The 21283-nt window shown below is 53.5% G+C and overlaps 1 protein-coding gene across 2 annotated transcripts; it reads right to left on the minus strand.

The window, feature by feature from the left end:
- Window positions 1-9065: 9065 nt before the first annotated feature.
- On the minus strand, window positions 9066-20517 carry LOC149912945 (maestro heat-like repeat-containing protein family member 7). Of its 2 annotated transcripts, none has more exons than XM_090132451.1 (22): window positions 19814-20517; window positions 19350-19450; window positions 19031-19135; window positions 18703-18788; window positions 18482-18593; window positions 18177-18263; window positions 17471-17575; window positions 16929-17109; window positions 16591-16682; window positions 15975-16124; window positions 15645-15790; window positions 15390-15528; window positions 14969-15153; window positions 14748-14885; window positions 14279-14393; window positions 13760-13912; window positions 13157-13333; window positions 12634-12789; window positions 12247-12348; window positions 11801-11903; window positions 11436-11498; window positions 9066-11143 (listed from the first exon to the last, which is right to left on the minus strand). In XM_090132451.1, exons 1-22 carry the CDS (start codon window positions 20031-20033, stop codon window positions 10956-10958), a joined length of 2904 nt encoding a protein of 967 aa, XP_089988577.1. In that variant the 5' UTR covers window positions 20034-20517; the 3' UTR covers window positions 9066-10955. The 2 variants fall into 2 exon arrangements, with proteins under 2 accessions (XP_089988577.1, XP_089988576.1); XM_090132450.1 differs by having other exon boundaries at window positions 19350-19453.
- Window positions 20518-21283: the final 766 nt, after the last annotated feature.

Genomic DNA, 21283 nt, shown 5'->3' on the forward strand with positions numbered 1-21283 from the left:
TTATTAGGTAAATAATATGGACAGCCAAGAGGATTTTGATGACATACAATGGAGTTACTTCTTTGCAGTTTCTTCTGTCTGTTTTTCACTGTACTTTTAACTTTCAGTTTCCTTTCTAGTCGATAGAAGAATCCACAGGGGCTTCCCGAGTGTGATTCATCCCACCCATTTTAGATACCTCATTTATAGGTTTGCTAGTCCTGTCCTTATTGCAGGGGAAGTGGAGTTAGCAGAGCTATTGGAAGTTACTTAGTGATTGGATACCTGTACTTAAATGATAGGCAGGTCTCTCTTTGGTCACTCTTCGGAGTGATGTCATGTTTGGCAGTGCAGCTAGCATACACTAAGATGGCCAAATGCCCCATGCACATTACTTACAGCTTTTGGACAAGCACAGACTACTGGACAGAACGAAGCCAAGTGAGAGAGATCAGAAAAAAATACAACTTGAAATAACAAGAGCATCCCTTTACAAAAATGAAATTCTGAGTTTCTTTCCACAGTTCTTATCTGTGACTTGACAGCGCTTTGGTTTTTGAGCTAAAGTAATAAACCTCGCATTCTAGCTGACCTGAACTCTGTTGTTTAAAGAAATAACCAAACCTCCAAAAATATCTGTCAGCCGTGAACAGCAGTGCCTATAACCAGGTCTCCCATCATCTCTGTGTGTATAAGAAATCTATATGAAGTGAGAAGAGACATGTGCTGCAATTGCCTGTGTGCTGAAAGAGAGTTTAAGGGAAAGAGATCCTATATGTGGTGGATAAGCTCAGGACAGATTGGTAATCTGTACCTTTGAGAATATGATGAGCATTGACTGTGGTGATGCAGCGGCAGAAGTGTGGGGTAAACAACTGAATTTCTGAAGGAGAAATATGCATCTTGAAAAAGCAAGCATACCACATGTTTGAAAGGTCTTAATGCTTAGCAGTCGCATTTAAAATGAATCACCTGAATCTTTTTGTCTTGTGTGACAGCTGTGGGCAAAGGCTTCAAGGACAGTTTCAGTCCTAAAGAACACTGCTGAATAAAATGTAAAAGCATGTTTAGTGATCTTGAGCCACTGGAGATCAGTAAAGGCCACTGTAGCTATTTAATGTCTAGTTGTAGCAGGGGATGAATCTGAACTGTGAAAGGATTTGAAACAGACTAAGGTGTAAATACCATCAATGCTGTCAAATCTTGGAAGAAAGAACTGGCTGGATGTGACCAGTGGGAATTTAAGATTCACCTACACTGCTGGGCTTCTTTCTATGGAGGGTACTCATATACAGCAGGCACTGAATCAAGTTACACCAGTATTGTAGGGCAACAGGAGATAACTAAATGAGATAAGATCAAGGTGCCAAAAGACACTGAGGTTTCCTGGTTAGAAATATCTGTTAGATAACCACTGCTGAGTCCCAGATAGCTTAGTACAGCTGGAAGGGCCTGGGTATTTGGAGTGAGAGCTACACACACTGCTTTCCTTCCTCCTCATGCTCTGAGCACACTGGAGTGCAAATGCTATTGCTGACTTGATGCAGGCATGAAAAACAGTGCTTGGAATGTATTATCCCAGGAGAAGATGAACTCATGTATAAACTGCTCTTTTTACTGTTCCTAATTTGTAGATTGTCTCCTACCTAAGGCCTCAAAGCCTACACGTGGTACACTGTGATGTCATTCCTATGAGAGAAATGCTGTTTCTGTGACCTTCATCTGGCTGAAGTGTGTACCTTTTATATTTGTATCCTTAGCAGCTATAGAATCCAGGTGCCATAACTCCTGTTTGGTCTATAGACCTCCAGGCAGATCCCCTCGCATGAGTCAAAGTCAGGCTTCTGTCAACAGAGGATAAGCATTTTTAGAGTTGATCAGGGGTTTTTCAGCAAACATCTTCAGAAAATATCAGTTCACCACAGCTTTCAACAGCAGTCCAAAGCCTATTTGATTACATTCTTTGTCAGAAAGGCTTTCCCTTGCCCCCTGGGAAATTTCTGGTCAAAAGGAGACAGTAAAGTCACTTGCAAATGACCACTGTGCATCGCAGTAATGGTGTATGGTGCACTAGGGGCTGATTTTCATATTCACTCACCCACAGAGATTGTAGAATAAGACTTCTGTGTGTAAGTCCTGTAGATTTGTATCAAAGATGATGAATAGGGCATATCATAGAATCATAGAATCATAGAATTACTCAGGTTGGAAAAGACCATAAAGATCATCGAGTCCAACCACAACGTAACCATACTACCCTAACTAACAACCCTCCACTAAATCATGTCCCTGAGAAACTGAGAGCAGTATATGAGAGCAGTAGTGAATTTGAGTTTCACAATGCACAGCTCTCAGTGTTTCTGGAGAATGAAATCATTATCCAAAATGAATGAGAATCATTTGCTAAGAGCCTTGTTTTTGTGATTGGCTGATTGGTTTGTTTGTTGCAGGTGTTTGGGATGGACAGCATCTGGATACACACAGTATGACAACTGCAAGCATGGCGCTTTATTTCATCAGTGGAGCACTGGACTGTGCTTTGTTCTGCTTTACTGAAGTCGCATTTTAGTAATATCTCATTTGCCCTTCAGTCTCCATGGGCAAATGCACCAGTGTGCTAGATTGCAGATGAATAAAATAACTACACGTGACGTAGCTGGTATATGAACAAGGTAGAAACAAGATAGGAAAGATTAGATCTAGTGAATGAATGAAACAATCATTCACAAATCTTGTAACATCAGGCTGACACAAGATCAATGGCATAACAAAATGTAAATGACAGCAGGGAAAAAAAAAACCAAAAAAAAAACACCTCCCAAATCCTCTTAATTATAACAAAATGGTAACTGTCTCAAACTCTACTGTCTGAGAGGCAGTTCATTGTATGTTTTATCACCTGCTATTACAGCAATGTCAGAATATATCCTGTGCCAGGCAGGAATTACATATTGGTGGATGGATCTTGTGGTGGGACAACTTTTGTCTGCTGGTAGAGTCGGATTCAGCTCATGGTACCACAGACATTCTTTTTTACCTTTTAAAAGACTACTTGATGAAAATTGGACAGAAAGGATTATGAAAAATGTAGTCTCTGCATTCGAGCATCAAAGTGCCAGGCTTAACTGTCCGTCATGAAATGGTTCCTCAATGATACAACATTTTCTCAAATCACAGGACATTTCATATTGAAACATCAGAAATGTCTTTCTAACTGTACGTCAGCCCAAGTATACCCTCTTACATACATAGCCTTTGTATAATCCTGTTTTTCATTTCATAAGTGCATTTGGGGGTACAAAGATTAAGTCTTAAGTAAGTAGGTAATTGTGCATGAGAAATAACACAAATAGCACACGGCCTCTGACCAAAATGTCTGTCAAACATAAAAATGTATTGAATATAGATTACAAAAGTAAAAAAAGCCCCAGCATTGGCTGACCTACAATTCATCCTCTGTCTCTGCACAGTATCACTGTCATATCACTTTCTTGCATACACCAAACATATTGCCTTACTTTATCCATTATTTCTTCATTATATTGATCAGTAAATGCATAACTTTGACCCAGGTATCAGAGACTGCAGTCAGGACAAATAGCACAGGTTCTTAATGTGCCACATAACCTCTTCCAAATAAAAATAACATATGATACATATGCAGCATGCACCAATCTCCCTTGCATACATTTAATAATGCATTTCCAGCTTCCCAGATACTCCAGCTTTTGTAGCTTGGGCTCTTTTTGTGTAACGTATATGGACTGCTATAAATACCAGCTCAAGACATCTGTTTCCTGAGCAGAACATTGCTCTTTGTCTTTGACATCTGCACAGACACTTCCTTTCCCACTCTAACTACTAGGTGTTTTGGTAGTATGCTTACCACCAAACAGCATGCAGCAGGAAGGAAAAGATTTATTCTGGGTATATTTGGGAAGCAGATAAGAAATCCAGAGGCCATTAGAACACTGAGCTAGCTTTTAAGTAACTCTGGTAAGTCAGTAATACTGCTCCAAGATAAGATAAAATAAAATCATATGGGTCTGAAAGGGAAGAAAAGAGGCCTGAACAACAGATATGAATACAACCTTGTTTGTAGATGCATACAGATAGCTGTTAAAGCTCAAAAACCTGCAAAGTAGGAGCCACATCATGTGTCTGGCAGTGCAGAAAACTGTGGCTGTGCCATGCTTATGTGTCTGTGCATGCATGCAAAGAGACAGCTATTGCAAAGTACTGTGAGTAGAATAAGATGATCTTCATATTTTACTTCTAAGGTGTGGGTACAGACAGCAAACTTTGAGAGATATATTTAACAAAGAAGCACAAAATTGCACATGTTAAAACATAAGGAAATAATGAAAACAGGTTATTTACTGGAGGAAATAAACTAACATAGATAACTTCCTTCCAGTGCACAACTAAATAGTAAGAGACAGGTTATTTCAAAGGAAAAAAAAAAAAAACACAGACCCAAGGCAGCCTGTGTTTAAACATCAAGTTATAGAAAAAAATCTATCTGGGCTTTACTAAGTCCTTTGACATGGTACCCCACAACATCCTTCTCTCCAAATTGGAAAGATATGGATTTGATGGGGGGACTGTTCAGTGGACAAAGAACTGGCTGCAGGATTGAGTTCAGAGAAAGGTGGTCAATGGCTCGGTGTCTAGATGGACGAGTGGTGACAAGTGGTGTCCCCCAGGGGTTGGTGCTGGGGCTGATACTCTTTAATATCTTCATCAGTGACACCGAGAATTACAGTGGGGTTGAGTGCACCCTCAGGAGGATTGCTGATGACACCAAGCTGCGGTGTGCGCTCAACACCAGAGGGATGGGGTGCCATTCAGAGGGACTTAGACAGGTTTGAGCACAGGGCCCAGGTGAACATCACGAAGTTCAACAAATCCAAATGCAAGAACTTGCACCGGAGTCGGGGCAAACCAATACAAGCTGGAGGACAAAAGGATTGAGTGCAGCCCTGGTGAAAAAGACCTGGGGGTAATGGTGGATGGCAAGATGGACGTGAGCCAGCAGTGTGCCCACACAGCCCAGAAAGCCAACCATATCCTGGGCTGCATCAAAAGAAGTGTGGCCAGCAGGTCGAGGATGTGATCCTGCCCCTCTACTCTGCACTGGTGAGACCTCACCTGGAGTACTGCATGGGCAGTCCTCAGCACAGGAGAGATATAAACCTGCTGGAGCACGTTCAGAGAAGGGCCACAAAAATGGCCCATGGACTGGAACACCACCTGTGAGGGCAGGCTGAGAGAGCTGGGGCTGGTCAGCCTGGAGAAGTGAAGGTAGCCTGATAGCAGCCTTTCAATATGTAACGGGGAGCTGCAGGAAAGAAGGGGACAGACTCTTCAGCAGGGTCTGTGGTGACAGAAAAAGGGGAAATGGTTCAAGCTCAATAAGAGCAGGTTTAGGTTAGATAATAGTAAAAAGTCTTTTACAGTGAGGGTGGTGAGGTACTGGAAGATGTTGCCCAGAGACGTGATTCATGCCCTGTCCCTGGAGACTTTCAAGGCAAAGCTGGATCAAGCCCTGGGCGACACGGTGGAGCTGTGGTGTCCCTGTGCATTGCAGGGGAGTTGGACTGAATGGCCTTCAGAGGTCCCTTTCAACTCTAAGGGTTCTATGATGTTGCAAGGAACCTCTCTCTCAAGCTGCACTTCGGTCTCTTGTAAGTGCCCTGCTTTTCATTTTTTTATGTTTTATTTTTTAGCCCAGGAAAGAAAAGCAGGCAGCAATTCAGTAAGAAGGCACCTGCAGCTGAAAAACAGTGCCAGATAGGGAGGCCAATATTTGCAAACAGAGAACACTCAAAATCCCCTCTGACTAGAGCCTGACAATAAACATAGGGGGACAGCATACCATAAGCCTTGCTCCACAAGTCTCCAGACCTGTTCCCTTGCACAAACAGCTGCCAAACACCTCTCAGAAGTGCCTACAAAACCCAACAGCCTTCACGATCTCTCCTCCAGTCCCTCCTGGGAAATGCCAGGGGAAGAAGATAAATGAGAGCTGACTTCACTACCACAGAGCTTCACCTGTGAGAGAAAGATTGGATTACTTGCCCAGGGATACACAGGAATGATAAAGCCATGGATTTCACTGTCTCTTCCATATTCCAGTATGGTGTCCTATCCTGGTGGCTTTTGCTCTGAAAAGTTTTTCAGCTACTTTTAAAGTACGGTGAAGTTCCTTAGACACTAGACAGCATGTTCTCTGCAATATGTAATTTTTTTTCTCTTTCCCAATTGATGTGCAGGCTACAAGATAACTTTTCTCAATGTCTCTTTCACCAAAGTGACATAATATTGCAGCCATGAGATGAATGGATTGAATTCTGGCTCCTCTCTCTCAGAAAGCTCCTGTAGGATGCTCTTTGAATAGAAAGTACTTATGAGATTGTGGAATGTAGACTATTAGAGGTCTGTTTCCCTTCTTATGTTTTTTAGCATCATCAGTGGATTCAGTAGTCAGTTTTCAGTTCAGGCAGAAAGTTAAGTGACTTTTTCTTTTTTTTTTTACTATGTTAAATGACCTCCAGATTAGACCTGTAATTCAGTCAGTATTCTGCATGTACATGACCTAATGAGAAGGAAACATTTCTGTTTGTACTAAGATTTAAGACACACAGCATGTAGGTCACTCAAAGAAGGATATACTCTAGACACATGACCAGGTTGAGAGCTGAAGGGTAAAAGTCAGGGTCTGACCTGTGGCCCCTGGCACGCACGGCCCAGCACAGCTCACAGTGCAGCCGTCCCTGCCCAGCACCATCACAGCAGTGGCCCTATATTAGCAGAGAGAAACACCGCACCGTATTCGTGTCACCACTTGTAGGCCGTACGCACAGTTGTGAGCACCCGTTTTCAAGGAGGAAGTGCAGGAGAAACGTATCTGAAATCTCTGACAAACGCCTTGAGACCTCACTGAGAATGGCAGCTACTTCCATAGAATCATAGAATCACAAGGTTGGAAACGACCTATAAGATCATCTAGTCCAACCGTCTTCACACTACCACTGCTACCACAAGCTACTAAACCACATCTCGCAGCTCCTCGTCCAGACGCCTCTTGAACGCTGACAGAGATGGCGACTCCACCACCTCCCTTGGCAGGCCATTCCAGTGCCTGACCACCCTCTGAGAGAAAAAGTTCTTCCTTAAGTCTAACCTAAACCTCCTCTGGTACAACTTGCGGCCATTTCCCCGCGTCCTGTTCGTTGTTTGGCCTGGGAGAAGAGGCCAAACCCCTCTTCACCACAGCCTCCCTTCAGGAAGCTGTACAGTGCGATGAGATCTCCCCTGAGCCTCCTCTTCTCCAGATTAAACAATCCCAGCTCCCTCAGCCGCTCCTCAAAAGACTTGTGCTCCAGACCCCTCACCAGTTTAGTTGCCCTTCTCTGGACACGCTCCAGGGCCTCAATGTCTTTCCTGTAGTGAGGGGCCCAAAACTGAACACAGTACTCGAGGCGCGGCCTCACCAGTGCTGAGTACAGGGGGATGATCACCTCCCTGCTCCTGCTGGCCACACTATTTCTAATGCAGGCCGGGATGGCGCTGGCCCTTTTGGCCACCTGGGCACACTGTCGGCTCACGTTCAGCCGAGCATCAACCAACACCCCCAGGTCCCTTTCCTCTTCACAATCATCCGGCCACTCGTCCCCAAGCCTATAGCGCTGCATGGGGTTGTTGTGGCCAAAGTGCAGGACCCGGCACTTGGCCTTGTTGAACCTCATTCCATTCACCCCAGCCCAGCGATCCAGCTTATCTAAGTCCCTCTGAAGGGCCTCTGTACCCTCAGGCAGATCAACACCACCTTCCAGCTTGGTGTCATCTGCAAACTTACTGAGGGTACACTCAATCCCCTCGTCCAGGTCATCAACAAAGATATTAAACAAGATAGGCCCCAGTACTGACCCCTGGGGGTCACCACTTGAAACAGGTCGCCAGCTGGACTTCACTCCATTAGCCACCACCCATTGAGCACGGCCTCCAGCCAGTTTGTTACCCAAAGGAGTGTGTACCTGTCCAGGCCACGGGCAGCTAGTTTCCCCAGAAGAAGCCTATGAGAGACCATGTCAAAGGCTTTGCTGAAGTCTAGGTAGACTACATCAACAGCCTTTCCCTCATCTATCAGTCTGGCCACCCAGTCGTAGAAAGAGATGAGGTTGGTCAAGTATGGCCTGCCTTTCATGAACCCGTGCTGGCTAGGCCTGATCCCCTGGACACCATGCACATGCTGTGCGATCTCACCCAAGATGACTTGCTCCATTACCTTCCCCGGTACCGAGGTCAGGCTGACAGGCCTATAGTTCCCCAGATCCTCCTCACAGCCCTCTTGAAGATGGGAGTCACATCAGCCAATTCTCTGGGACCTCTCCAGTTAACCAGGAGCACTGATAGATGGCCGAGAGCAGCTCGGCAGTCACCCCCACCAGCTCCCTCAGCACCCTGGGGTGTAGGCCATCCGGTCCCATGGACTTGTGACAGTCCAGATGGAGGAGGAGGTCTCTGACTGTCTCCACCTGAATCGCTGGGGGTGCTTTCTGAGTAGCGTCCCAGACTTCCAGATCAGGGCGTAAAATGCCCAGAGGATAACTGGTCTGGCTATTAAAGGCAGATGTAAAGAAGGCATTGAGGACCTCAGCCTTCTCCTTGTCCTCAGTGGCCACATTCCCTGCTGCATCAAGTAAAGGATGAGAATTATCCTTGGTTCTTCTTTTGCCATTGATATATATATAAAAGGATTTTTTATTGTCTTTTACTGCAGTGGCCAATCTGAGTTCAAGTTGGGCTTTTGCCTTCCTAACTTCCTCCCTGCATACCTTAGCTACTTCCTTGTAATCTTCCCAACTAGCCTGTCCTTTCTTCCAGAGGATGTAAACTCTCTTTTTCTCCCTGACTCTCAACAGTAGTTCCCTGTTCATCCACACCGGTCATCTACCCCCGCAGCTCGCCTTACGGCACTCAGGGACAGCCTGTTCTTGCGCCTTTAAGATTTCTGTCTTGAGGAGCATCCAGGCTTCCTGGACCCCTTTACCCTTAAGAAGAAACTCCCAAGGACCCGTGCTACAAGCGCCCTGAACAGAACAAAGTCCGCCCTCTGGAAGTTCAAGAAAGTAGTTTTGCTGGTCACTCTTTTGACACCCCCAAGAATAGAGAACTGTACAGTTCCATGGTTGCGCTGCCCAAGACGGTCCCCAGCCTTCACTTCTCCCACCAGTCCTTCTCTGTTAGCAAAGATCAGGTCTAGCAAGGCCCCACCCCTGGTAGGCTCTCCTACCAGTTGCATGAGGAAGCTATCCTCCACGCACTCTAGAAACCTCCTGGACTGCTTCCTCTGTGCTGTATTATACTTCCAACATATGTCAGGGAAGTTGAAGTCTCCCATGAGAACGAGTGCTGGCGATCGCGTGACTTCCGCGAGCTGCTCATAGAAAGCTTCATCCAACTCTTCATCCTGGTTAGGCGGTCTATAGCAGACCCCCACCAAGATGTCGCCACTACAAGGCCTTCCCCCTTATCCTTACCCATAGACACTCAGCTCTGTCATTACGAAGCCCAAGCTCTTCAACATGAAAACAGTCTTTGATATAAAGGACCACACCACCACCCTTCTTTCCTCCTCTATCCCTTCTGAAGAGCTTGTAACCATCTATCACAGCACTCCAGACATGGGAGTGGTCCCACCATGTTTCAGTAATAGCAACAAGGTCATAATCAGCTTGACTCACAATGGCTTCCTGCTTGTTGCTCATGCTGCGTGCATTGGTATAGATGCACTTCAGTGGAGTTGTCTGCTTCCCCCCAGCTTAATCATTGTTCTCCTAGGCTCATCTCTTGTGAGACCTGTTTTGTCCCCTTCCCCCTTCATAGGTAGTTTAAAGCTCTTTCTATAAGCCCTGCTAGCTCCTGCGCTAGTATTCGTTGCCCCCTTAGAGATAGGCGGGTTCCACGGACAGACAACAGGCCAGGGGCCAAGTAAACTGCCCCATGATCAAAGAATCCAAAGTTTCTGGCTCAACACCAGCCTCCGAGCCAATTATTCATTGCTCGTGCTTTCCAATCCTGCTCGGTGTCCCTTACTGCCCCCTGGAAGGTGTAGAGCAGAAGATCACTTGAGCTCCTGCTCCTTGAACTAAACGCCCCAAACACCTGAAATCTTTTTTCATAGTCTGTAGATTTGTCTGAGCGATTTCATCACTGCCCACCTGAACTACGAGCAATGGGAAGTAGTCAGATGACCTAACCAGCTTAGGGAGTTTCCCGGTTATGTCCCTGACCTGAGCCCCAGGAAGGCAGCACACTTCCCGGTGGACCGGGTCAGGTCTGCATATGGGGCCCTCTGTTCCTCTGAGAAGGGAGTCGCCCACCACGACCACCCTTCCCTCTTTCCTGTCAGAGGCAGTCTCAAGGCGTGGAGGTGACTGCCTCAAATTAGGCTCTCTCCTAGGCAAATCCTCCATCACCTCTCCATTCACCTCCCCTTGGGCCTGCCCAATATAGACCTCAGCAACTGCCTCATGCTTTGTTTAGGCTTTGTTAGCTTTGCTAAGCTTTTCGCTTAGATTGACTGTGCTCCTGTGATCCCGCAGACACAAACCTTGATCGGCCCTGCGAGTACGAGTGGATTCAGCGGGACTTAGAGGCTCCTTGCCCCACGCTTCAGGGAGTTTGGAAAGCAGCCTCGTGACCGAACGGGAGTGTTAAATCACTGCATGATACCTACACTGCATGAATAATACAGATGATGTTTATTCTGTATCAGTAAATAGATGTTAATACATAGATGTAGATGTAAAGACAAAAGCTTCCCTATTGTGAGTGACGATGATGGTGCGCTGGTTTCCTTCAGTAACAGCACGGTGAAGCAAGAGGGCTGTGTCTTTCAGGGAAGCCAGCAGAGGGGCCAGCAAGGAGCACACGAAGGGGTGTGCAGGGCCTCAGGGCTGGAGCTGGGATCAGCCCTGAACACAGCTGCAGAAGCGCAGCCAGCCAGCTCTTAGGGAGTGCGTCCCCCTCTCCCACGCGCTGCTGAGCCGGTAGCGAAGAGTTTGCAGGCTGACTACAGTGGGTGTTCTCAGGCGCTGGACAGTTTCAGCCACCACGGTGGAAATGGAAGGGCAGCTGCTCTCCAGACTTCTCAGGACTGATGTGGAAGAGAACAGAGTGGAGATCAGAGCCCCTGTCTGTGCAAAGCAAGCCAGGAAACCCTCCTGCTGTGGCCACCCCACCCAGCTCTTCCCAGGGCCAGCACGGAGCAGGGAGACAGTGGGGTCAGCTGCAGAGGGGCTGGCAGCAAACACTGCTTCACCTGCACTGCCCCTTGTCCGCAGAGGTTGCGGAGCTCTCCTGGGTCGGGACCGGGGTTGCAGCTCGCCACCCAGGGTCTTTTCCTCTCCCTGCCACACCGCTCTGACCCCCACGCTGCCCTCACTCACCCTCGATGGTGTTGTTGATGAGCTTCTCCTCATTGCCATTTCTCAGGTACAGCCCAGCAAGCCCTAGGCACATACAGCCCGTCACAGATCCCACTGGCCAGCCCACCTCCCCAGCACAGCCCCCCCACCATTCCCGCTGGCCTGGCCACGCGGCCGCAGCACCCCGGGAGGCTCTGAGGCACCCAGCAAGACTCCCACGCCACCCGCTGCGCAGGCAGGGCTGCTGGAGGGCAGCAGGGAGGCCCTTGAGCGCCCGGTCCCGCCTTGGGCCGGCACGGCTCTGCAGGCACGCGGCTCAGCCAGCAGCAGCCGGTGCTGGGGCCGAGCTGCTGCGTGGCACAGAAGGGTCGGGGCTTGTGGCTCACCAATGAACCTGACGGCCACCTCTTGCAGGGGTTCCTGGGGGCTCCACAGGTAGGACAGGCTCTGCTCCAGGAACTGGTTCACTCTGCTGCTGTGGCCCACCAGCTGGAAGACAGCACACATGGATGGGGCTGGCGCAGACTCTCCCCCTTGGGCAGGCAAGCACCGTGTGCAGCCTGGGCATCTGCCGCCTTCACCTGCCGGGCCGCTGGCCCCGAGAGCCGGCCAGCAGAAGTGGGCCGGGCCTCTGGGAGGGAGAGGTGGCCGGAGAAGAGCCCGAGCTGCCACGCGCTTGAGGGAAAGGGGTGTGTGAACGGCGGCAGGCTGTGCCCTTCGGCCTGCCGCCGTGATAGCGGCATGGGCACGGGCACCGGCCCCACGCCCCGGGCCAGGGCTGGCAGGCCTCATCTGGGCCAGGTCTCAGGAGCTCTGGGGCACTTGTCCTCACCAGGCACTCGCCAATCCTCTGCGGCTGCGCTGTCTTCAGCAGATAGCTGAGGTGCCTGCGCTTCAGCAGCTTGGCCGCGCAAAGAAGGGCTTCCCAGGAGGCCTGCAGAGGAACAGAGACCAGGAGATGCCTCCAAAGCCCGACAAAGAGGGCTGGTGCATCCTGCACCTTGCCACAGCTCAGGGCTTTCCTGGGCTCTGGTGGGAAGGAAGATGCAGCAGCTGGGGAAAGCCATCTGTTCTGTGCTCAGGCAGAGGCGTGGGCCAATCATCACCTCTGGCACTGGGTGCTGCTGGGGCTGCAGCACAGATCCTGCCAATGCCCTGGCCATGCTGAGGGCTGTGAGCACCTCCTTCCTCCAGTGACCATGCAGCTTAGAATGCCCACCTGAGCCACGCTCTGATCCTCGTCGTGCAGGTGGAAGAAGAGAGGCAGGAGGATGTTGCGCACTTCCTTCTTCATCTCCGCTCTGTGGGTGTCCCCTGCAACCTCCATGGCATCCTTACAGAGAAGGATGGAGAGCTGCCTTGTCTGGGCGGACTCCTGGTGACGCAGAACAAGGAGGGACTGAGTCCTGCCGCCAAGCCCACGTTGAGCAGGGGAGTGGGCTGGCCGACAGGGACCCAAACGCAGCAGCTCACAGCAGGGAGCTGCGGTAAGCCAGTGTGCAGGCAGCACCATTGTGCAGCTGTGCACCACTGCAAAGCTTTGCATCTGCAGGGCTCCGCACAGGGAGGGGCTGCCCCCGCACAACAGCCTGAGAAGCACCAAGCAACAGGTTTCCTGCACGCAGCCAGGCATTGTGGTGGGAAGAGGAGAATTCGCACGCCAGGCCAGTTAGGAACACACCACGCACTCACACACTCTGCAGTCATACTAGCCAAGCCTCCCGCTCCCCCGCTGGCCTTACGTTTAAGAAGAAGGACAGCAGGAGCTCAGGCAGCTGCAGGGCAATGGGTACCGCCTTCTGTCGGTCTGCCAGGTGCAGCATGTTGTGGAGGACAGTCATGGACTTCACACTGATGCTGCTGTTGGCATGCTGCAGTTGCTGCATGACCTCTGGCAACAGGTCTTGCAGAGTTACTGCCTGTGGCAAACACAACATTTCTTCTTCAGAAACCCCAAGCGCCACCCCAGCAGAACATCTCTGCTTACGGATGGCACAGCCCAGGGCAGAGACCTGTTTGGGGCCAGATCTGAGCACACTGTGGCCCTATGGGATGGGATGGGATGGGATGGGATGGGATGGGATGGGATGGGATGGGATGGGATGGGATGGGATGGGATGGGATGGGATGGGAGCAAGACAGGACAGGATGGGAAGGAACAGGCTGGAGGGCTGCTGCCTTTGACTCCCAAAGCAGCCATTTGTGTCAGCACAGTGGAACAGCTGAGACCTCTCAGGATTATGGGCAAAGTCCAGGCAAGCCTCTGTGGGCACCGTTGCTTGGTGCTGGGCTGCAGGCCCTCTTGCCCTCTTTGCCATCCCTTTGCCTCAGTGCCACCCGCTCACCATCGTGGGTATTGCAGACAGCTTGACCAGGGTGGTGATAGCCAAGTCACGCAGCACTGATTTCTGACTCTGCAGGTGTGACTGGAGGAGGCTCTGGATCCTGTAGCCATTCATGTACGCCACGATGTCAGTGACCTTAACGCAGTCCAGCAGCTGAAACACACCCAGCAGTACCATGAGAGGCCATCCCCGTCAGCAGGATCCCTGTGCTGAATTGACCCTCCCGCAATGCCCAAGGCAGGAGGCGAAGGCTAGCCACAGTTCTGTCTTGTGGCACACAGCGCAGCTCCCTTGCCTGCTGCTCCTGCCCTCACAGCCGTGTGCAGCCTCTCGCTCTCGGGAGCTGCACAAAATGCATGTGCTTCCACCCTTTTCCTCAGACTCATGGGGAAAAAGGCCTCAGGGCGGGGGTGTCCCCAGGGGTGCTCTGTCGACATGCAACCTGACCCTCCCCACTCTGCCAGACAGACTAAGGTTTCAAAGGCACCTCCAGGAGGCACCACTCGCCTCTAAGCCCACCTCAAGGAACACAGCCATGGCCCCGATCTCCTTGTGCTCCTGTCTGTGCACGAGAGCTGTGACTGTTTGTTCAATCACTGCGGGACAGCAGAGTGGTGCTGCTTTTCGCAGCGCCCTGGTCAGGGAAAGAACGCAGAGAGACACTCAGTTTGCTGAGAGAAGCCTCGCCTACAAACAACTTGTGGTCTTCCCACAGGCGCCCGCTGCTGACCACCTCAGCTTCCCAGGCCCCTGGGCTCTTCCCATACTTGTTGGCCACCCTTCTGGCTGCTCTGCCACATGGCTTTGGCACAGGCCGTCGCACTGCATGCAGAGCCAGCCCCAGCAATAGCCGCAGTCGGTGCGCAGGGAAAGGGCACTCTGGGAGGTGACAGGCCCTGCAAGTCCTTTCTCAGACAGTCCAGGCAACAGCAGCCCCTCTCCGGGAGAAAAGAGCTGGGGAGACAGGGACGAGAGGGGAGACTCTCACCTGGTCAGCACAGCCACGCCTGTGTGGTAGGTCTTAAGGCTCATAAGCATGTCCCAGCCACCCTGCTGCTCTATGTCCTCCACCAGACCGTCACTCCTCACGTGTTGGAAAAGAGCTCTCATGCTCTCCACCACATACCTGCAGGCACAGCAAAGCGTGCGTCACCCGGGGAGCCCTGGCTCTGGGCCTGGGGCAGAGACCTGGCAGCGGGGATGGAGCACCTGATGGTGTTCCCAGCCAACATGCCCTCCACATGACTGGTGGTCAAATTGAAGCAGCCACGCTGTGAGCACTGCAGCATGAAGAAGATCTGGAAGAGCAGCCCCATGTACAGCTTGTGGATCAGCCGCCATGCACAGCCTTCACTGGAGGGCAGGTGGAGGATCGCATGCAGGGCGTGGCTTATCTGCAGAAAACACCCAAGGATGGCCCTCAGTATACAGCTGCCCCTGCCGTGCTGCCCAAGGCCATGGGCTGAGGTGTTGGGGTTCGAGGGCAAGGAAAGAGAGGACAAAGAGCTGCAGAGGGGCTGTGGGGGAAGGAGAGAGGAGAGAGCAAGGAAGGGGAAGGGAGTGGACAGGAGGGGAGGGGTGCGGAATGCAGCCCTGCCAGGGGTGAGCCAGGTGTCATCCAGATACTCACAGCCAGGTAACCGGTGCAGTTGTGGTCTGGGCCAAGGCCATCATGCCTGGGCTTTGGCCATTTCTGCAGCAGACTCTCCAGCACAACCTCTGCAAGGCTGGGTTCGGAGACCATCGTCTGCCACATGATTGTGGAAGACCTGCAGAGACAAAGCACGCTGTGTCGGGGGCTGCCCCAGCCACCATCCCTTGGCCTGTGCTGGCCCCAAGGGTCTTGAGCTACCCATGAGGTGGGCAGGCCCCGCAAGTGTCGCACCATGGGATGTCACGCAGCACAGTGCTGACCACACACTGCGGGTTCAAGCGTGTCATCTGCACAAGGGTCCGAATCGCGATGTCTCGGAGCGACTCCTTACAGCCCAACATGAGGTGGTCGTAGATGCACTGCACGATCAGTCGCACCTGGAGAAGACACAAGGGCACTGAGCACAGCCACAGCCACAGCTGCCACCGGGAACTGCTGCTTCCCTCCCGTGGCACTTCACCGGCCTGAAAAGCCAACCGAGCTCCCAAGCTCCATTCTCAGGTCAGGGAAAGCTGCCCCAGAGGGCAAAAGCACAGGGCAGTCTGGCTGAAAACTGCTTACATTTGAGAGCTGAAAACTCGCGTCTTTCAGGACCACATCCAGTGTCCTGGTAACCACCTCGGTGTCAGAGACCCTCGGCTGCGTCATGCCCTCCAGGACGGTTAGGATGAAGTTTCCCCTCTCGCCGGGGCAGAGCCAGCTGCCCACTACCTGTGGGAAGGAGGAAGGGAGATAAGACCAGATGCACTGTGTTTAATGGTGGTGGGGCACACATGAGCAGCAGTGAGGGTGGCTCTGGAGAGAGAGAGAGACCCGGGGCAGCACTGGCACTGTGCCCCAGGAGAGCCCAGCGCTGGGCTGACTGCGGCCTCAGTGGGTGCAGAGAGGGAGCTGGTGTGCAGAGCCATGACTGGGCTGGAGTCAGGGTCACAGAGCACTGGCTCTGCAAGCAGCTGGGGCTCACCGATAGCCAGAACAGCTGCAGTCACAGCTTTGACACTGGGATAAAGCCTTTGACTACTCCCTGCTGAGCCATGGCTGGACCCTGCAGCCAGACTGTTGAGAGGCTGAGACAGCCCCTGCCTCGTGCCCACACTTACTGAAGTATTGGCTCACGTGAGCCTCCTGCCACGGGGGTGGAGGGGTCAAGCATCCCAGCAAGGGATGAGCTGCTTACCGGTGTATTCAGGGCAGCATATTGGGCGCAGAAGTAGTCCCAGCATTCACTCTCCGCATATAGTTCGAGATTAGCACGTCCAAACTTGTAACCTGGGCAGCAGCAGGAGAGACAGAGAGTGAGTGGTAGGAATGACGGGGAGAAGGCAAGAAGAGCGCCTCTCAGGCTGCAGTGAGGCAGGAGAGAACTAGGTCCAGCTTTCTGCTCTGAAGGACAGAAGCCCTGCTATGCCGCTGCTCCCCAGGATTCCCCAAGGCAAGGAGGGCGGCCAAAGAGGTGCGCTGCCTCGCCTGGGCCTTATTGTATGGAAAACCCCAGTCCATCCCAGCCTCTCTTACTCTGTCGCATTGCCAGGATCCTGTGGATGTCATGCAGAGCCTCCATAGAATCATGCCTGATGTCCTGATCCTCCTCAGCACAGCAGAGGATGAGGTGCCCCAACAGCTGCCCCACGAGCATCTCAGACTTCTTTTCTAAGAAGCGATCGCTGTCCCCGCTTTCACTGTATCGAGACGAGCTCTGAGGAACGAGGGAAAGGCAGAGGTAGCTGGGTTGAACTGAAGCACATGGGACAAAAGCCCTGACCCCCCAGAGCCAGCAGCGGGCTGAGCACCACAGGAGTTGAGAGCCAGCGCTTTGGCCAGCTCTGCCCTGTGCCACGCAGGGGCCTACCCGTGGCAGACCCACATCTAGGAGCACACTGACTGTCTTTGGTGGGAACTGTTGAAGGGTTTTGAGTGGCTGCTGGATTTTGGTGTCTGGGGGATCTGCCCCAGATGTGCTGGTCTTGCAGAGCCCAGAGCCCAGAGCTACCAGCTTACTAGGGCACCAGGATGGGACAAGAGGGGGTTAAATGCTGCTTGTCTCTCCGGCTCCTTACCACTATCAGCGAAGCAGGGACTAGGACCTTGCTCAGGTTGGCAATCCTCTCCATGGCACATTGGCGCACTCTCACACTCTCAGATTTGGCACAGGGCAGCAGGGCCTGAGAAGACAAAAGCTGCTGGTCAACCACAGATGCGATGGCAGCTCCTGAAGCGGCCGCTCTGCCAGGCACCTGACAAGGTGCCCAGGCTTCCCCTGAACAGAAGAGCCTGGAATGGAGGCCCAGCCTCAGGAATGGCTGCCCCAGTGGAGACCTGCTGCGGTCACCGATCATTATCCCCACCCTCAGCTCCTACAAAATGCCCTCTGCCCCTTCTCCAAGAGGGAAGGGCTTTGGGGCTGGCATGCTGCTGGGTGTCCACAGTGGCAGAAGAAGAAAGTTTCAAGGCTGAGCTCCCTTTGCATGATGGCCACATCCCAGCAGACCTCGGCCTTGCTGACATCTGGCACGAAAAGCACCACCAAGGCAGGCAAGGAGGGCAGTGGGTCAGCAGTGCCAGCTGCCGCTGCGGGATCTGGGAAGGGCACTCAGCGGCCTTCCACTGCTCAGGTGCAAACCACTGGGTTTCAGGTGGTTGCATCCCCACCCCATGGCACGCTTTCTGTGCCTGCTTCTGGGACACGGTGCCCACCCCGGAGTGTCCCTTCTCTCTGGAGGAAGGAAGAGCCCCTGTGAGCCTTGCTCTCTGCACGTGCCAGACCTGCAAGACGATCACCAGGTTGAGGGCGGCGGAGCGTGGCGGAAGACGCAGCAGCACTCGCAGCACACTGTCCAGAGACTGCAGCATCTGCAAGAAGAACAGAGCAGGTGTGCACTTTTGCTTGCCCTTTCTTTGCGGGAAGCTGGCTTCAACTCCTGCCACCTGAAGCAGAATTCAGCCACCCTGCGGAGCCAGGAGCCTGCCCTGTTGTGCCTCAGGGTCTGCCTTGGCTGTCTCCTTCCAGCAGCCAGGAAAAAACATGCAGAACTGGCTGGCAGGCTCTCCGTAGCACAGCCAGCGCTTACCTCATTGTAGAGAGAAGTGTTAAAGCTGGCCTGCTCCTTCTGTACGGCGAGAAAGCAGATGTAGCTAATGCAGGGGCTGAGGTGCCGTTTGATCTGGGCTGCGATCTCAGTGCTGCAAGGAGAGGAAACACCTGTTGGATGCTGGCAGCTGGGGCATGCATGCTGCCATCGGGCCCTTGCTGTGGAGAGGCCCTGGCACAGCCGGGCTCTGGGGCACTTGCCTCCTTGCAGTGATGGCGAGCACGGCGTGCCTGCCCAGGCACATCTCCGAGCACTGGTAACTGGGGAACTTCTTTCGCAGTAGCACCTGGAGACACGGACGGCACAGCTGAGCTGGGACACGGGCGCTGCCGGCGGCCAGCACCAGGATGCACCGCGGGCACAGCACCGCTGTCCCTGCGCCGGCACCGGCACCCGGGGAAGGAGCCCCCTGGCCGGCAGGCTGGTCTGCGCCCAAAGAGACCTGTCCCACTCGTCCCTGTTCGCACCGCCGGGCCGGCGTCCGGCCAGCTCGGCCACTTCCCTCAGCCTCGCCGGGTGCCCGCTCACCTCGTGCTGCGCTTCCAGCTTGCCGTCGGGCAGGTACCTCCCCTCCAGCCGCAGTCTGCAGACGGTGCGGAGGGAGGCCAGGAACCTCGTCCTCGCGTCCAGGTCCTGACAGTCGGGGAGACGAACGGGAAGGGTGAGAGCGCGCGGGCGGCGGGGCCGCTGCGCGGAGGGGGTGCAGAGGTGGCGCGGGGGGCCGGGAGGGCAGCAGCTCTGCGCAGCCAGCAGCGCTCCGAGAGCCTGGGCGCGGGCGGCAAGCACGGCGGCACCCGGCTGGGAGCGGCGGGCAGAGCCTCGCGCCGACGAAGTCGGACATCGCTACCTTTTCCCGGTCGGCGAGGAAGGACCAGAAGAACTCGCAGTCCTCCTTCTCCTTGTCATCCAGCTGCCCGACGCCGGAGGCAGCGGCAGCGGCAGCGTCATCTACTGAAGGAGTGGGGAGAGCTGTGGGAGCGGCGGGAGGCGCAGGAAAGAGCCGCGCCCCCTCCTGCTCCGTGCCCGCCGCCCCGCACGCGGGGAGCCCCGCGTCGGCGCGCCGGCGCCCGCTCTTCCCCTGGCGGAGCGGGGAACGAGGCTCCCGGTGTAGAGCAGGGTGCGCTCCCTGGCCTCGGTCCCTCCCAGCCCGACTCAGAGCCTCGCTCGCCGGGCGGGCTCCACGCGTAGCGGCGCTGACACGGCGGCGCCGTGCTGTGGCATCCGGCCCCCGTCGAGCCCCGACCGCAGCCCGCCGTGGAGCCCGGAGCCGGGGCCGAGGCTGGCCGGGCCCGGTGCCACGCGCGTACTCACCGGTCTGGAGACCGCGGGTCTCCTCGAACGACTCTCGGCCTTCGATCTCTGTCCTCGGGGAACGCAAGAGCCGGGACTCTGGGAGAACGCCATCGGTGGAACTGGGGGCTCCTCCGCGAGCCGCGCTGCTCCAGCGCTGTCCCATCGCGATCCTCCTGGACAATGCGGGGCTGCCGGTGCCGGTGCCGGTGCCGGGTAGCCCCAGGCGTTCCATGGGCATGTCACAAAAGGCCCTGCTGTGACGCCTCCCGTCACGTGCGCACAGTGGGTGCGCTGCCCGCTGCCCGAGGACTGCCACGAGCCCGTCCGCCTTCGGGCACCTGAGCTGTCTCACAGAATCGCAGAATGGCCTGGGTTGGAAGGGACCTCAAGGGTCACGAATCTCCAACCCCCGTGCCGCCGACCTGCAGGGCCACCAACCTCCTCATTTAATGCTAGACCAGGCTGCCCAGGGCCCCATCCAGTCTGGCCACGGCGCATCCACACCCTCTCTGGGCAGCCTGTTCCAACACCTCAACACTCTCGGTAAAGAACTTCCCCCTGACATCCAACCTAAATCTCCCCTCCCTCAACTTCAAACCATTTCCCCTCGTCCTGCGGTTATCAATCCTTTCAAAGAGTCGGTTCCCCTCCCCTCTGTAGGCTCCCTTTAGGTACTGAAAGGCTGCAGTGAGGTCACCCCGCAGCCTTCTTTTCTCCAGGCTGAACGAGCCCAGCTCCCTCAGCCTGTCTTCATAGGGGAGGTGCTCCAGTCCCCTGATCATCTTCGTGGCCGCCCTCTGTGTTATCAACTGAATAATGGACCAAACGTCAAGAAGCCAATTATTAAATTTATTAATTATAATGAACAAAGAACAAAGAGGCAATGCAGCGCTGGGCGACAGAGGACTCTGCGTTCCACCAACTGCCGCAAGGTTTGGATCAGCACGCGGTCCTTTTATGTCCTATTGTGGTGTACTCTGCGCATGATCCGGTTGTTACTAGGGGGTCTTATTCTGCCTCCTGGCGGCCGCGCGGACCGAAGCAAGCAGTTTTCCTCCGTATCCCCCCCCGACGCCTTCTGGTGATTTCCATCCATGGCACGTCACTCGCACTGGCGAATCCCATTGGCCGCTGTGCACTCGCTAACCCCCAATCATACCCGTGCAAGTTCCCTGCCTGCGCGAGGAAACATGAAAGCAAACAAGCCACTCGGCAGGGAAGTGGGGGAGCGAACACAAGGGAGGGAAGTGGGGGAGCAAACACAAGGGGAGGGAGCAAAGATCGACCATGTTGCTTTGCCCATCAGCCCTGGACAAACATTCCTCCTCTTTGACAATTTCCCCCCCCCCCTTTTTTTTTTTTTATCGCTGAATGTTTGTCCTTTAGCTTTCTCCATTTACAATTTCTCTATTTCCCTCTGCGGAGTCATTCGCGTTAAGATTAGCAATTTTGTGGTGTCAAACCGCTTCTTTATCAGTTGTAATAAAT

This window comes from Phasianus colchicus, chromosome Z (genome assembly GCF_987193195.1).
Source record: "Phasianus colchicus chromosome Z, bPhaCol1.hap1.1, whole genome shotgun sequence".
Classification (NCBI taxonomy): domain Eukaryota; kingdom Metazoa; phylum Chordata; class Aves; order Galliformes; family Phasianidae; genus Phasianus; species Phasianus colchicus.